General features: G+C 50.8%; 1 protein-coding gene across 2 annotated transcripts in view; it reads left to right on the top strand.

The window, feature by feature from the left end:
* The window catches only part of LOC103818337 (transmembrane protein 132D), a 187,496-nt gene that overhangs the window by 108,264 nt on the left and 62,498 nt on the right, over positions 1 to 16,734 (top strand). For both annotated transcript variants that reach the window (XR_003945358.2, XM_009092640.4), the window contains exon 4: positions 7,353 to 7,536. Coding sequence is in view for 1 of the 2 variants with exons in the window: in XM_009092640.4 (XP_009090888.2) it covers positions 7,353 to 7,536 (184 nt within the window). In the remaining variant the exon portion in view is untranslated. The remainder of the gene's footprint in view (positions 1 to 7,352; positions 7,537 to 16,734) is intronic.

Here is a 16,734-nt window from a genome sequence, read left to right as displayed (position 1 = left end):
CTGAATTCCAGAGTCTAGCCCCACATAGATTTATGCACAAGTGTAAATTTGCTGGTCCTGTGTGAGGGGGCTTTCAGGTGGATAACTGTTTGGAGGGTGAGGAGTGGGTGGTGCTGCAGGGCTGTGCTGAGCCCGGTGCTTGGCCAGTTTGGTGTGCTGGGATCACTCAGCAGTCAATATTTGCAGTGCTGCCTCTGCAGGGTTTTAGCATGAAGATCCTGGCTCATTCCCTCCGAGCAGTGCAGGGTTGTGCAACTCCTGCCAGTCAGAAAGAGGTTTCTTTCATTTCCAGGAGGCTGTGAGGGTGTCACCAGCCTGCCAAAGTGTGATGTGAATGCAACATGGAAAGCTCTTTTCAGGAATGCTCGGGAGTGTTATTGATCCAGAGGCTCAGGTGTGGGGATGCTGTGAATTCTCACTGCCAGTGCTGAGCAAACCCCTCCCTGCCTGGAGTGCTGGATGTTCCTGACTGAAGCCTTTGGACCTGGGTTTCCTACCCATACAATGGTGGCTGGGCTTCATTTTCCCAGGTTTTCCCCCTTGCTAAGCCAGCCAGCACCACATTCCTGGCTGTCCTGCCCAGTGTGGTGTGAGCCTTGGCTGGACCTGCAGACACTTCACCAGTGAGCTGTGAGCCCTGCTGGCTCTGTGCTCTCCTCTGCAGCTCCACCACTCTCACAGGGCAGTTAGCCCACGTTTATTGTCATTTCTGTGCCGAGGACAGTAAAGCAGCAGTGGAGAGAGCTGCATTGAGTGTATCTGCAGGCTTTGACTGCACTTGGCACTGTCACTAAAAGCAGTTTTGTGGCCTTCAGCTCTGCCTCCTGCCCAGCACCTGGGGCTGTGCTGGGGCTGTGCTGCTCGTGCCCCGTGCTGGGGCTGCTGCAGAGGGACCTGGTGGCCCTGACTGCTGGGGATCATCTCTTGAGTGATTTCACATGGGATGGAATGAAGGCAGAGTGATTTGGGAAATGATCCCTGGGTTTGCCATGCCAGGGGATGCTCAGAGCCCTGAACTGAACTGAACTGCTCACCCCGTGGGTAATTATGTTTTAAATTGATATTATATTAAGAGGTTTGCTAATTTTTGCTCACTTTTGGATTGAGTTATTTGGGAAAAGTGCTATCAACAGCTGGAAAATCATATAGTGAATAATTTATTTGACAATAGCAAAAAAAATAAAAGTCAAATAAATAATTCAGCAACTATTTCTCAACCAACACTACTGATGTCAAGCTCCAGAGAGATGGATCAATTTTTAAAAATAACTCTATTATATGATTAGTAGACTCATTTCTTGGTGATTTTTCTTGCTAGTTGGTTCACTTCATATGGTGATTCCCACAGAAAAATGACTTTTCAGTCTACCTATCCTGAATTTTTAATAGTAAGATGACACTGAATAAAGTTAAATTTTAATGTAGTGCTGTATGTATCACCTTCTCTTGATACATCAGTGGTGGGTAATGATCTTTGCTGTAGCCCAGTGCTCCAGGTTCTACAGACATTGGGTTTAGAGTGCCCTCTCTGACCTCGGGATGGGCTGAGCCCCAGGTCTCACCTTCTTGTCTGAAATAGTTCAGATTTTGTTGGTTGTGATGTGCAGAGGATGAGGTGTCAGTGTGCTGACAGCACGAGGGGCAGTGCTGCACCATTCCAGCCCTTTGGGTGAACTCAGACTGGTTCTTTCCGAGGGCCAGGGAGGGCTGGGAGTCCTGCTGGCCTTGCCAGGCAGATGCCAGCCCTGGCTGGATGAGGGAGAGCAGAGCTGCCCGTGGTGAGCTCTCCTCTGGAGCTGAGCCAGCCCCAGTGCTGGCAGGCCCTGCCTTGCTGCTTGAGACTCCTGCTTCATGGCACTTCCTGCAACATTTGATTTTTTTACCTTAAGGACCAGTTGAGGAACAAAATAGTCCACGGGAACCTGCAGTTATTGCAGGTCTAAAAGCTTTCTCCAAAACCAAGGTGGAAAATATTCATGATTGCACTCTAGCCTGGAAAGCAGAGGGAAAATCAATTGGATTGTATTCATTAAATAAGAACTGTCTCTCTGTAAGAGTACTGTGGGGATTTTAGCTTGTGGTACTGGGAGAGGGAGAATGTGAACAAGAGAAGCTGCCACAGCCTGCCCAGCCCCAGGGGCTCCTTCCCCAGCCCTGTGCCCCAGGCTGTGCCCAGCCCCAGGGGCTCCTTTCCCAGCCCTGTGCCCCAGGCTGTGCCCAGCCCCAGGGATTTCCTTTCCCAGCCCTGTGCCCCAGGCTGTGCCCAGCCCCAGGGGCTCCTTTCCCAGCCCTGTGCCCCAGACTGTGCCCAGCCCCAGGGGCTCCTTCCCAGCCCTGTGCCCCAGGCTGTGCCCAGCCCCAGGGGTTTCCTTTCCCAGCCCTGTGCCCCAGGCTGTGCCCAGCCCCAGGGATTTCCTTTCCCAGCCCTGTGCCCCAGGCTGTGCCCAGCCCCAGGGATTTCCTTTCCCAGCCCTGTGCCCCAGGCTGTGCCCAGCCCCAGGGGCTCCTTTCCCAGCCCTGTGCCCCAGGCTGTGCCCAGCCCCAGGGGCTCCTTTCCCAGCCCTGTGTCCCAGACTGTGCCCAGCCCCAGGGGCTCCTTTCCCAGCCCTGTGCCCCAGGCTGTGCCCAGCCCCAGGGGCTCCTTTCCCAGCCCTGTGCCCCAGGCTGTGCCCAGCCCCAGGGGCTCCTTTCCCAGCCCTGTGTCCCAGGCTGTGCCCAGCCCCAGGGGCTCCTTTCCCAGCCCTGTGCCCCAGGCTGTGCCCAGCCCCAGGGGCTCCTTTCCCAGCCCTGTGTCCCAGACTGTGCCCAGCCCCAGGGATTTCCTTTCCCAGCCCTGTGCCCCAGGCTGTGCCCAGCCCCAGGGATTCCTTTCCCAGCCCTGTGCCCCAGGCTGTGCCCAGCCCCAGGGCTCCTTTCCCAGCCCTGTGCCCAGGCTGTGCCCAGCCCCAGGGGCTCCTTTCCCAGCCCTGTGCCCCAGGCTGTGCCCAGCCCCAGGGGCTCCTTTCCCAGCCCTGTGCCCCAGGCTGTGCCCAGCCCCAGGGGTTTCCTTTCCCAGCCCTGTGTCCCAGACTGTGCCCAGCCCCAGGGGCTCCTTCCCCAGCCCTGTGCCCCAGGCTGTGCCCAGCTGTCCCCTGGCACAGAGCAGGGTGTGTGCTGCAGACCAGCCCTGCCCAGACCCCAGGGGCAGCAGTCTGGATGCAGGTACAGAACAGACCCACAAGGAAACACAAGAGCTGAAATGTGCTGGTGGCCTTCACCCCATCCATCCCAGCTGGGGCAGGGGGTGCAGTCCCCACTGGGGCAGTCACAGCAGAGCCCTGGGGCCTGGGCAGCAGCAAGGAGAGCCCACCTGGAGCAGCCCCCAGACTCACAGAGGGCTCCTCCCAAAGGAGTCAGGGATTTGCAAACAAATCTGGGTCTGCTGGCAGAAGTGGCATTGAGGGACACGAGAAAGAGTGGGCAGGATTCCCCTGATGGATGAAGGGAGGGAGAGGGGTTTGTGTTTACAAAGCAGCTGTGGGTCTGCTGAGAGGGGAAGTCAGATACACAGAGATGAGGAACAGTGGGAAGAACATGGATTCCATAGCAGTGCCCCTGACTGACACAAGGAGAGGAAAAGGGGGGTTGGACTTGAGAAGGCGTCTTGGGTCTGAGGGGTTTGGGTTGGTCTGCACCTCTCAAGTACCTTGGCCAGTGGGGGAAGAGAGAGGGAAGTGTGGCTGGGATAAAACTGGGATAAAAGGGAGGCTCTGTCCTCCGAAATGCTGAGAGAGCCATGGGAAATGCCCCGTGGCCTCTCCCTTTACTCAGCTAAGGCTACAGGACTCCTCTGACTCCTTTTTGGACACCAGCCCTGGTGTTTGAGGGTTCCTGTTCCTGGCACTGCCCCCTTGGTGCCCTGCAGGACCCCACACCCACCTCCCCCTGCTCTCCCCACGAGGTGCTGGCAGACAGGGCAGCAGAAGGGCTTCAGTGCATCACAAGTGGCTGTTTATTCAGCAGAGATGTGATCTCTGTCTCCCCAGCAAATGTGGAGAGGAATGCAAATGTCCCTCCTGCCACAAGAGTTTGACTCAGATGTAGAGGCTTCTTAAAACAAACAAAAAACCCTCACAAATAAAAGGATTCTCTCTCCTGAAACCAGAGTTGTGGGTATTTTTTAAGAATCCAGCAAAGACTAGACAGACAATCTTTTCTTGGTGAAAATAAACGAAAAGATTATCAGGATTCTCTCCTGGTTACTTTAAATATAGACGGGATATATATATATAAATATATTCCTTCTGGTACAGGAGATTTTTCACTCAGTGATTTCTTTTCTCTTAATATCTTCTAGTTTCCTCCTCCTTTTTTTCCCCACCCAAAATCTGTTTAGGTGTGAAGACAGTTTGTTACTGGGCTGCATGTTCCCAGGAGCACTGCAAAAATATGGATAAAATCCACTTTATTTAAAGACCTTGGCACTGCTGGGCATCTGCTGCTCTAGGGGAGGGGAAATGCAATGCCCACGTGCTCTAGGGGAGCTCTAGGGCTGGGGAGGGGAGGGAGGAGGTACCAAAAAGCAAATATTCTGAAGGAGGGGCTGATTCTCCAGTGATCTTTGATTTCCTTTCCACCTCCTCACTCTTGGTTAGGAAACAAGTCCTGTTCAGTGATGGTATCAGCAGTAATGGCTTAAAATTCCAGAAGAGAGGAGCAGAGGTTTGTGAAATCCTTTTAGTGAAATTGTTTACATTCTGGGAAAATACCATAGGAAAAGGTTTCTTTTTTCATTTTAAACAGAATCGGCATCAGAAATGGAATGTTTTTTAAAAAATCCAGAGCTTTGTTCCAGCTGGGCAGTGCTTTGGCTTTTCAGGCATTTGTCCTGCATCTGCTGTGGGTTGATGTTGTTTCCTCCCACACAGGGAAGGGAACTTGGGGGTTTTGTCTGAATCACAGCATAGCACATGACCTTACTTTTACCCAAAAAATTAACTTCTGTCTGAAACGTCACCTTTTTTCCACTTTGTGGTGCAGAAATCATCTCATCCCCTCTTTTTTATGGGAAAGTAATTTTCAGTTTAATTTTCTCTCCCGTGTAATGGTTTTCACAAACCCCTTCAGGCCTGCTGGGGTCAGCTGTGCTGCTGCCACCCTTCTCTCTGCTGGGAAGTTTTCCCAGTTATCCCTGGGAACATTTCTGCCTCTCCTGAGCTCTGCTGTCCCCCCTTGCCCTGGCTGTGCAGTGTTTCAGGCCACAGACTCCTCTGGTGCCTGCAGGAGACGTGCTGGCCCCATTTGTGGGGCTGTTGGAGAATAAAATCACCTTTTCTCTGCTCTCCTGTGCCCCAGGCTCTCTGCTCACTTTCCTGGTTTGCAGATTGATGGCTTCAGGCTGCTCCAGTGCCTTCCAGCCTGCTGCAGCTGGGGCTGGAGCTGGGTTCAGGGTTTGAGGGGACACTGCAGGGCTGTTCTGGGGAGCTGCAGGAGGAGGCTGGTGCTGGGGGCACGAGACCCCAGCTGGTGAGGGCAGTGTGGGATCCTTGACCTCAGACCCACATCCAGGAGCTGCTCCTGGGTTTACAGTCCCCCTTCAGAGCAGGGTGTGACATCCATGCCTCGGAGGGGTGGCCACTGGAGAGATGTGGTGTCAGCCCTGGCCAAGGGCCTGGGCACAGCCCCTCTCAGACTGCAGGAGCTGGGGGGGACACCCTGCACAAAGCAGGCTCTGCTGGGGTTCAGAGGCAATGCTCTGCCCCTCCCTGCTCACACAGTCAGGGTACCTGAGGTTCAGTGGTCACAGCTGCAGAAAGCAGCCTCTGATCCCACCTAGGTCTGCATGAAATGAGATGCATTCAGTGCTAGTTTGGAAATCCTGCTCTTTTCTCCATGACATGAAGAAATGAGAAACTGAACTCAATGTGTTCTATTTTGGATTGCTTTAAATTCTATCCAGGAGGGAGAGAACACAGTGCATCCACTGAAATACAAACCTTCCAGATGATCAGAGCAGGCTCTTCAAGAGGCATTGGGTAAAGCTCTGGATTCAGTCAGCACAGTGGAAATCTCTGAGGGTCTTGGGAAGAGTCCCAGTCTGGGGCTGTTGTCATAAATGGTCTTCATAAAGTGTACCCTTAGTTTCAGCTCTTTTCCCACATCAGCTGGGAAGCCTGCTGGGGTTTGGGTGCATTTTGGGATCTCTAATCAGTTGCTGAGATGTTCCCATTTTCCAAGTTGCACTCTCCAGCAGAAATGCCTTGTGACACCTCAGTGCTGTGCCAGTCTGCCTCTCTTTGAGGATTATCCCCCAGAAAGAAATTCTGCTCTTTCCTTTCCCCTCCACACAAACACTGAAGCTGGTTCAGCATTCAGTGCTTCAGGAGTAAAAGCATTCTCAGTGTCCCCTGGATTTGTGCACTGCTAAGAAATTCCCCATTCCTCTGCAGCTTTACAGGAAATTGAGCATTTTCTTGTCCCTCTCGATGCCCCTGGCCTAAGAGCTCACCTTAACAATGCAATCTTCAGCAGTAGCTGGTTTGATAACAAACTTTACAGGAATTGCATCAATTCCCTTTCCAGTCTTCCCTCTGTGCATTTCTGCTGTGTGGAATCCTGTGACACAAACCTGGAACCCAAGGAAGGACAGCTCCCAAAGCCCCTGTGCCCCACAGTGTCACACCCAGGGAGGCTCTGCTCTTCTCTGGGGCTTTTCTCTCCTGGATCCTGGCAGGACTGGCTGATATTAAACAACCCAGTTTTGTAACTCTCTCACAACAAGCTCGATTATCTGTAATTCCTGGTTTAGCAAAGGACAAAAGGAGCTTCCCACTGACACTCACAGCAAGGTAGCAGTATAGCCAGAAATTAATTCTGAGTTTTGCAGTCCTCTGCTCCCTGCTGCCCTTGTTCACAGACCCCATCCTGAGCTTTGACCTTTCTTCCATGCCTGTCCTTAATAAACAGAAAATAGTTTTGATGCAGTGGTTTCCCCTTTCAAGCAGTGATTCCCTTCAGGTTTGTTCCCGTGCTGCTGTAGCAGGGAGGAAATGCAGAGTGCTCATTGAGGGGCCTGGCAGGCAGTTTGGGCTGTACTTTGAGCCTCTGTTCTGCCTTTGTTGTGTTTCTGCCCCTGTGAAATGGAGCAGGGCACAGTGACCCAGTCACAGGGTGTTACTGAGCCACTTGAATGGGTGGGAAACAACCTGAAATCTTAAAGACAAGTACAAATTATTAATTCATTGTTAAATCCATCATCCCACCAAATCCTCTCCTTGAAGGAGCCTTAATCCAAGGTATTATTAACATAAAAGCAATTATATTCCTGGCTTATCAGTGATGTGAATGAACATTGCATTCCTTTTTTGCTGCAGTGCGGGGGGTCCTTCCTCTGAAATCATGCAGATTGATTTTGAAATTGAAGAGCTGACTGACCTGCCTGAGACCCAGCTCATCACCTGGCAGGTGGAATATCCTGGAGACACCACTTCAGATCTGGGAATCTCCAAGATCTACGTCAGCCAGAAGGACCTGGTAGGAGTTCTCCCTTTGGCCATGGTAAGGAGCTGTTTGCCATTCTGCAGGGCTTGGCCACGACAGCTGGGAGGGACAGAGGGAGGGACAGAGGGAAAGCCTTGGGACTCAGATCCTGCCTGGGAGGGGAGAGCACGGCTCCCCTGGGAGGCCAGCCCTGCTCTTGGGCTGGTGAGGTGGTTTTGGGGGGCAGAAGCTGAGCTGGTGGCATTGCCCTGCTCAGAAGGTTTTGGGGCAGAAGCTGAGCTGGTGGCATTGCCCTGCTCAGAAGGTTTTGGGGCAGAAGCTGAGCTGGTGGCATTGCCCTGCTCAGAAGGTTTTGGGGGCAGAAGCTGAGCTGGTGGCATTGCCCTGCTCAGAAGTGCTGTGGCTGCAGCACAAGGTGTGCTCAGGCACTCGTCCATCGTGGTGCATCTCTGACCTGAGTGCTCTTACCTTGGCCTGGGCTTCCTGAGAGACAGGATTTCCACATCCTGAATTCTGACTCCATGTCCATTTGAGAGTGAGAAAGGAAATGAAAGGAATGGTGTGAGCTCTGGTTAGTTTGAATTAGCTGGGGAGCACAAAATGCAGCACGTAGCCAACTGTCTGTTCTACAGAAGTGCACTCACACAGGTACCCCGTGGTCACAGTGAAAACCACAGGACTTGAACACGGCCTGATCCTTTAGCCTTGTTTTTACCTGTTGGATACCCAAGTTTCAAGTGCAGTCAGAAGTTTGTGCATTTCCTCTTCTGTCCCTTTCACATTTCTGTGTTGTTGGAGATGAAGCATGCCTGGGTAAGGTCTGGCTGTGCCTCATTTCTGTTCTGAGGCAATCTGTTAGAAAATATTGACACATTATTATTTAGTGCTGAAAGAAAAACAAAAATCAATCTCAAAGCATTTAAAAAATGTAACCTGGATGTTTGCCTGGTGATAGCAAGTTAATTATGCCATTACTGAAGACTGGAGGTGTTCTCTGCACTTTCAGACTCCCAGAACTGGCTGCTCTTGTTATTGTATTTACCAACTCCACCTGCTCAGTGCTGTGGCTCTTTATTTAACCAAACCCACGTTTTCTCCTGGTGCCTTGATGCAGGGTGTGTCTCACACCTGAACCAGGGGCTGGCTCACAAATGGGGGCTGTGCCACCCCTCTGCTCTCCCAGAGCCCTGGGGGGCCTCTGCTGCTGTGCTGGGAGGGGAGAGGCTCTCCCAGAATATCCTGGGCTGGGGCAGCAGTCCAGCTCTGCTGTCAGCTGGGCCCTGCAGGGCAGGCACACGAGTTCTGGTCCAGGGTTAATGCTGTGGAAGGATCAGACTGATGTAATGTGAGATGTTGGGGTTTCTGTTCTCTCCATACATAATTGAAAAGATAAAAGGTTTCCTCCCCAGTGGTCCCAGAGGTGGCAGGAAAGCAGAGTTCTCCTCAGGTGTGCCCACGAGCCCTGATTGCTTTATTATCAAGTGATATAGTGGCAAAATATAGCTCCTGAGAACAAAAATAGCTTCTGCTGGCAGCTGCTACAAATCAGCTCACTCTCCTCATTTCCATTAAAGATGAAGAAAAGCCATTTTGCAGCAGCCCAGAGCTGTGTGCTCAAAGGTCACATGCAGCCTGCAAAGCTGTCAGGAGATGGCATTTGCAAGGCAACAGGTGTGGGGATGGAGGGGAGGAGAGAGGGCAGAGCCAAATGGCAGCAGTCCCTGGATCCCTGGCAGGCTGGGGACAGAGAATCCTTCTCTGCACTGGAGTGCCAGGGGGGGAGCTCGGGGCATTCCCAACCTCCAGATCCCTGTCCTGCTTCACTTTGTGCTGAGGCAGGGAGGGTTCACTTGCAGCCCTTTGGGCATCCAACTTTGATTAGTTTGATACTTCAGTTTTCCCTGGGGTCCTTGCAAAGCATTTGAAAATTAAAGTAAATTCAAAAAAAATTCTCCTCTTCCATTTAGAAAGAAGCACACTGAAAATAATGTGTTTTGTTATTTCTCTGGTTTTGGAGACAGGAATAATTTGGGTTGGTTTTTACTGGTCTTTATAGCAGAACATGTAATTTCATGTATGCCATTGTTTCAACCTGCTCCTGATGTTCTTTTTAAAACTTTAATGAATGTGTTAACAGCAGTAAAGTGTTCTACTTACAGCATGAGAAGCTGTATAAGCAGACCAGGTAAATAAATAAAATCAGTTGTGGCAGTAAAGAGGCTATTTATTATAAAGGAAACTTTCTTTGTAGTGCAGTTATTTCTGATAATTACAGGGATCAGCTGTCATGGCAGTGGCTGGCTCTGATGGATTTTGTAAATGCCCAGGGTACAAATGCCCTTATAAATGCATGTACCTGACACATGTCACTGGGAAATAGTGCTGTTCATGTCCTGCTGCACCCTGGGGTGCACTCAGGCTTGGCTACCAGAATCCCCAGTGGGCTGCTCAGAGGCATTCTGGGGCTGCTGCAGCCTCCCCTCCCCAGCCACCCTCTGAGCTGGCAGTCAGGGTGCTTTGGGCTGGAATCTGAGCTTGTCTGAAAGGTGAGTCTCCTCTCCCCTTGGCAGGGATGTAGAGGAGCAGATTGATTTGGGGGATCTGCTTGGGCTGGGAGCAGCCTGAGCCCTGCCTGGCAGCTGAGCAGGGCAGGATCACCTCAGCCAAACCCTCTGTCCTACTCAAATTCAGTGAGGGAATGTTCCTAAAGACTTCCACTGACAGCTTTATGGAAAAGAAAGAGATGTCTAGAGAGTAGATAAAAGCTTTTACCTTCCTAATTCATAGCTTTTAAATTGCAATTACAGTAGTCGGCAAGTTTTCAAATATTTAATTAAAATGTTACCCAGTGCTGAAAAGGAGCCTTTTTAAATCAAAATGATTAGTGAATCACAGATGAAATCTACTCCTAAGAAAGGGAGAAATCGTTGGATCACTGTCATATTGCCTGCAACCATTTTCTTTTCAGAAATATATCCTATTGCTTCCTGAAATTAGACAGGTCTAACTTCGGGTTCCATGCCATAACCCAGACTTGCCATTGTCCCAGTGGTGCCTCAGCACCCAGCAGTTCTGGTTTTGAGTCCCCTTTCTTGGAAGCAGACATCCCAGCTGCTGTCAGAATGGCAGATAATGTCTCTTGTGTCCTGGAATGGTTTGTTCTCTGTCTCAGAAGGTGCATGCCAGGGTCTGGTTCTGTTTCCTGGCCTTTGGCAGGGTTGGTCGTGGCTCTTCTCTGCAATGGCACATGACTGTGCCTCAGTTACACCCAGGCCTTTCTGCTGCTCTGTTCTTCCAGACTGGAGACCTCTTCCCTGAGGGCTGAAATTCTGACTCTCAGTCCAGTCCCCATGATGAAACTCCTCACAGTGACAGCATTTCATTCCATCTCCTTTTCCTAAATCCTTGGGTTTATTTGTTGTTTCTGTTTAATAGTTCAAACTTGTGTATTGCCAGTGCCTTCCCAACTGATATTGTCTGCAGGTTTGAGCAGCAGTCTGTTCCAGGGGCATGACTGACAGCAGAAAAACCAGATTTAAAAACAGTCCAGATTTTCCGTGTGATTCTGGAATATTCCTGTGGCAGTCCAGAGGAGCAGATTGTCTCACTGGCTGTGGCTCTCCCAGCTTTGCCTGGATCCAGACACCTCCCTTGTGGATTGGTTCTCGTGCTCAGGCACCTTCACTGCAAGGACTTTGTACTGCAGGGCTTGTTAATGCATCTCTGTGCAGTGTGGGAGTCAGATCAGGTCCTGCTGCACATCCTGGGGACTGCAGTCAGCCCGTGCAGCTGATGGGAGAAGTGTTTCATCAACATGGGAGAGTCTGTGGTGCTCCAGGGATTCACTGAATCACAGGGATCTGAAGCTGCAGGACATTTTTCCTGGATGTGGATGTTAAATATTCCGGCTATTCAGAGCTTGTGCCCTTGGCACCTCTCTGCACCCCAGTGATGGACCAGGCCCTGGGCAGTGCCCTGGGGTGTGGCAGTTCTGCAGTCTGTGTTCAGCAGGTGAACATCCTTAAAGTGGGGCTGATTTCAGGGCTCATTTCCTTGCACTGGGGCTGATTTCAGGGCTCATTTCCTTGCACTGGGGCTGATCTCAGGGCTCATTTCCTTGCACTGGGGCTGATTTCAGAGCTCATTTCCTTGCACTGGGGCTGATTTCAGGGCTCATTTCCTTGCACTGGGGCTGATTTCAGGGCTCTCATTCCTTGCACTGGGGCTGATTTCAGGGCTCTCATTCCTTGCACTGGGGCTGATTTCAGAGCTCATTTCCTTGCACTGGGGCTGATTTCAGAGCTCATTTCCTTGCACTGGGGCTGATTTCAGGGCTCATTTCCTTGCACTGGGGCTGATTTCAGGGCTCATTTCCAGCTGGAGCTGTCTGGAATCCAGCTTGGTTTGGGGTTCAGCTGCCTGCTCTTGCTGCTGCTCCCCAAGGCCTGGCCTTGCTGTGGCAGGGCCAGCTGTGCCCACCAGCCCTGGCTCTGTGGGCAGAGGGTGGGGTGAGGAGTGCAGGCACTTGGCAGTGGAGCATGCCCCATCTCCAGGCAGCAAATGCCACCTCCTTTGGGTGTTTCCTTGCACAATTAAGGACCACCCTGGGGCCCTGAGCCTTTAGCATGGCAGCAGCTCTCTGCCTGCCCAGTCAGACTGTGCTGCTGTGTGGAGCACACACTGCAGGAATCACTGCTCACTGCAGCACCCACACACGGGGGGCTCCCCACGTCCCCAGGCAGGGACAGCCACGGGGCAGATCTCCTTCAGCCCAGTCCTTTCTGTGCCACCCTCAGCACGGGGATGCAAAGGGATCCTGCTGAAGCTGTTGTTGAGGACAGGAGGTTGGAAATGTCGGGTTTGTCCCTGGAGCTGCAGTGGGGCTGAGTGATGCTGTGATCACCTGGAGCAGCAGCAGCCTGGCTCTGTCAGAGGGCAGTGAGTGATGAGGGCTGGGGCTGCCTGCTGGCACAGCTGCTGACAGCCACACAGCCTGACGTGGCACCTGGAAATGGGGCTCCCCAGGGAAGCAGGAACAGGCACAAGGGGATTTTCCTTAGGAGTTAAAGCCTAAGAAAAATGGCTTTGCATAAGAGCTGTTCTTTCTGAAGTGTGAGTTACATGTGTTTTCTTTGATTGGACTGAACAGGCTTTGAGACAAGCCCAATCCTTCACCCTGACAATCTCTGTGCTGCTCTGGAGCTGTGAAATGTAGAAGGACCAGGAAAACATGGCAGATGTGAATTCAGAGCAGGTTTCACCAGAACCTGTCCCTCCTTTGGACACAAGATTTAGAAGTGCTGGCCTGTTTTCACACTGTTGCAAAACCACTGCTCTTACAAATGTTCTGAGTTTGAAACAGAAATCATTTGGTGGTGAATTGAGTTTTCAGAATGATGGTCTTATAATTATTTTATCATTTGATCATTTTTGTGGAGCCAATTTCCGCCAGCTGAAAGGGACCTCACTTTGAGCAGAAAAGTGCTCCAGCTGTGGGGAGCAGCAGGGCTCCAGCTGTGGGGAGCAGCAGGGCTCCAGCTGTGAGGTTCCAGCTGTGGGGAGCAGCAGGGCTCCAGCTGTGGGGCTCCAGCTGTGGGGAGCAGCAGGGCTCCAGCTGTGGGGAGCAGCAGGGCTCCAGCTGTGAGGTTCCAGCTGTGGGCTCCAGCTCACCAGCCCCCCTGGCTCTCTCCCTGCCCACCCTGGGCCTGCCCAGCCTGGTGGCCCTGGGCTGGCTCCAGAGCAGCCTTGTCCTTGGCTTGGCTCTGCTCTCCCTTGGCCTCCCACCTCTTGAGTGTGTGCTTATGCAAAGATTGTTCCTTTTGGCAGAATGAAGGGGATGCTGCCTTAATTGGATCCCTTCAGAGCAGTGATTTGAATGCAGCCTTGCTGGAGAGAAGCAGAGCATTTCTCCCTGCTGAAACAGATCATCACCCCTGTGGTGCTGCTGGAGCAGACCAGGCTGGGATCTCTCTTTGCAGCTTCTTGACATTATTTTTAGATGTTCTTCCTGATTTGGGGGCTGGGGGCCTCCCTCTCTTTTTTCTTTTTCCTTTCCTTTTTTTTTTTTTTTTTTTTCTCTCCTGGGGATTTAAGGTTTTGAAATTATTTATTTATGAGCCATGAAAATCTCCCCAAAATGGATTTTAACAAGTGTGTAATTGGATAAATTGACAACTGGTAAGCTGAAGCCCCTGAGATCAGGAATTACACTTCACCACAGAATAGTGGTTCTTCATGTAGAATTAATTAGATTTCCTCTAGATTACAAGTAGTAAGAAGAGTAGTCAATTAAGAGAATTATTCCCTGACTTTTTCATCCTTCTTCAAGCCAGTGGTTTTAAGAACTCCTTTTCCTTTGTGAGATGTTCTCAGTGGCAGGATGCCAGTCAGAGGACGAGGGCCAGTGGATTGAGCAGGAATTCAGGCTGAGCACTGAGCACAGGAATTCAGGCTGTGCTCTGAGCACAGGGTGTTCCAGGGGCTCCCAGGAATTCAGGCTGTGCTCTGAGCACGGGGTGTTCCAGGGGCTCCCAGGAATTCAGGCTGTGCTCTGAGCACGGGGTGTTCCAGGGGCTCCCAGGTGTTTCAGGAGCAGCAGCACCAGCACAGGCCCTCAGAGCCTGGTCCTGCTCCCCTTGCAGAAGGGGCAGTGGATGTGACACAGAGATGTGCCCAGAGGGAGGGGACATGGACCCAAAGCACCCAGGGTGGTGATCTCAGCATTGAATGTTTCCTGAGTGCAGAGAGGATAGATTCTCTAACAGCACATCTGTTTCACTTCCATTGTGACCTTCAGAGAAGGGATGGGGAAAAAGTGAAACAGGAAATCTGTACAGCTGAGATTTTGGCATACCTAATGTTGTTTTATAATCACTGATGTCATTTCTAATTGTGAGGAGAATACAAAACACCCAACAACATCAAAATGTGGAAAGTGCTCATTTTAAAAAGCTTGACATTTAAAGAGACTAAATTATAGCCATATAAGAAATGTAAATGTTAAATAAAAAAGCCTGGTTCTTTTTCATACCACTAACTTGTAGTTCTATCATAAAATAACAGAATCACTACCCTGGAGTGGGATTCTGCAGAATGACTCCCCTGGAGACACAGCAGTTACAGTTCAGAGGGACTTTGCCTGCAATGCTAAACTTCTATTTCCTCCACCCATCAGCTCCAAACAGAGGGAACATTGATATTGAAACCACTCTACACCTGCCCTGAAAATCTGTCCTGACAATTGGGAAATAACTTCCTGGACTTCCAAATGTTCCAACTGGCTGTAAACCCCAATAATCGTTATGTTATATAGAAATATGAAACTTACATAGTTCAATAAAGAAAGACAATACACTGTAGTGATGAGACTTTCCATGGCAATTCTGGGTAAAAATTCCAAATTCTGGTTTTGAATAGTATTTGTGAGGCAAACCAGCTTTGAATTTAAAAATAATTCTCCCTCTTTCAGTGAAATGAAGGTGTGTTGTTTTCACATGTGTATTTTCTCTTTGATCTTAAAAAGATGTCAGAAAGTGGAATTAAGTTTCCTTGTCAGAAGTGGGTACAATCTAATATATGTATATAGCTCTTTGCTGGTAAGGTGATAACAGGAACCACAAAGAAAAGTGAAAAGCTTAGACGTGAGGGGGAAAACAAAGCATTTCAGCATTTAAAACAGAGAAGAAAAAAGTTGAACATATGTAAAAATATGTAAAAGTATCCATCTAATTTAGTCCTAAAGAGGAGCAGGAAAGAGCAGATCTGTGCTGCAGCTGGCACCAAGGAGCCACAGCTCTCCTTCCCTGGGACTGCTTGGGCAGGTGCAGTAAAAGCCAGGGTCAGATTTTACAGGCTCTGGATGTGTTTCTGTTCTGTGCTCTGCCAGATGAGTTAGCAATTCCTTTTGTGGAAAACTGCAATGTTTCAGACTTGGCTTTCTGAAGCCATTCTGAGCTGTGTCTCAGCTTCTGCAGCGTGGGTGGGGAGTGTTCAGGAGGAGGCAAAAGTCCAGTCCCAGTTATCCTCATGTCTGGTTCCCCTTCTCCAGACTGGAAGGATATAAAGAGTGAGAGGTGGTGTTGGTGTTTGGGCAGGACAGGAGTGGGCTGTTCTGTGAGTGTGGAGATGGATCCTTCCTCGCTCCTGCCTTCCTTCCCCCGTGTCTCCAGAGCCCTGGTGAACCCTGCTCGTGAGGAGAGGCTGATTGCAGTGCCAGGCTGTGCAGGGCCCCAGCAGCAGGCTCTGCTGTCAGAGATGGGCTGGGCTGCAGGACAGTGCTGACAATCTGACAGGGGCAGGCTGGAGGGGTGGAGAGGGGCTGCCTGCTCAGGTCTGTGAGGGGGCTTGGAGCAGCAGTCAGGACACTGTGATTATCAGACTGCTGAGCAGGGTTCTGAGCAATAAACCCACCTGGGGGGAAAGCCAAAACCTCCAGGATTTGACAGCAGTTCAGGTGTCTGACATGGCACTGGGGTGCTGTCCAGCCTGGCAGGGTTTTGTGCCTGGTTCTTGGGAGCTGCCAGTGCTCAGAGGTGCTGCTGGCCCAGCCCTGGCCCAGAGCTTTCCCTCTGCTCTCCTGCTGGGACAGGCATCTCACCTCTTCAGGAGGGGCATCTGCCACGGTACCCCCTTCTGGTGACACTTCTATTTAAAAGGGAGGTGTGGAGAGAGGAAGGGTTTCCAGGAGGAAGAAGTGATTCTTCTTCCAGGACAAACTCAGCCCAGTTAATTACCTGAGGCAGAGGAAGGCAGTGGTTCTGCAGTGCAGATCAAAATTCTCGTTTCAGGCATCCCACACCTGAGAAGGAGGTTCAGTGTCAGGGAAATGGAGGTTTTGTTCACATTTAAGACTGGAAATCATAGAGAACTGAGCTAATGACTGGAAAAGATTGGGAACTTCCTGTGCAAAATATTTTCCTTTAATTTCCACACATCCCAGGAACCCAGATCAACAGTGTAGGAGGAAGGCTCCTTGGGGATCTCTTAGGGGATCAGGGAGGCAGGTTTTACTGCCTTGTGCTTGTCTCTAATGGTGTCTCATAGTCCAAAAGACTGCAGAAATGGAGGTGAGAGGATGTGCTTTTCTGTTTCTCCTGATCACACTGCCCGGGGATATCAGTGAAGAACACAGTCTGTGGAGACACTCGGAAAATTCTCCAGTAAAGGAAGAGCAGAAATTGGTTTTGCTGCCTTTGCCATTTACCAGGGGTGCTGAGGTTCCTCTCTGGAGCTCTCTCACCTTCCCTGCCCTGTCCA

This window comes from Serinus canaria, chromosome 15 (assembly GCF_022539315.1).
Source record: "Serinus canaria isolate serCan28SL12 chromosome 15, serCan2020, whole genome shotgun sequence".
NCBI lineage: Eukaryota > Metazoa > Chordata > Aves > Passeriformes > Fringillidae > Serinus > Serinus canaria.
The sequence above is the reverse complement of the archived record's forward strand: the minus strand, read 5'-3'. Positions and strand labels throughout refer to the sequence as shown.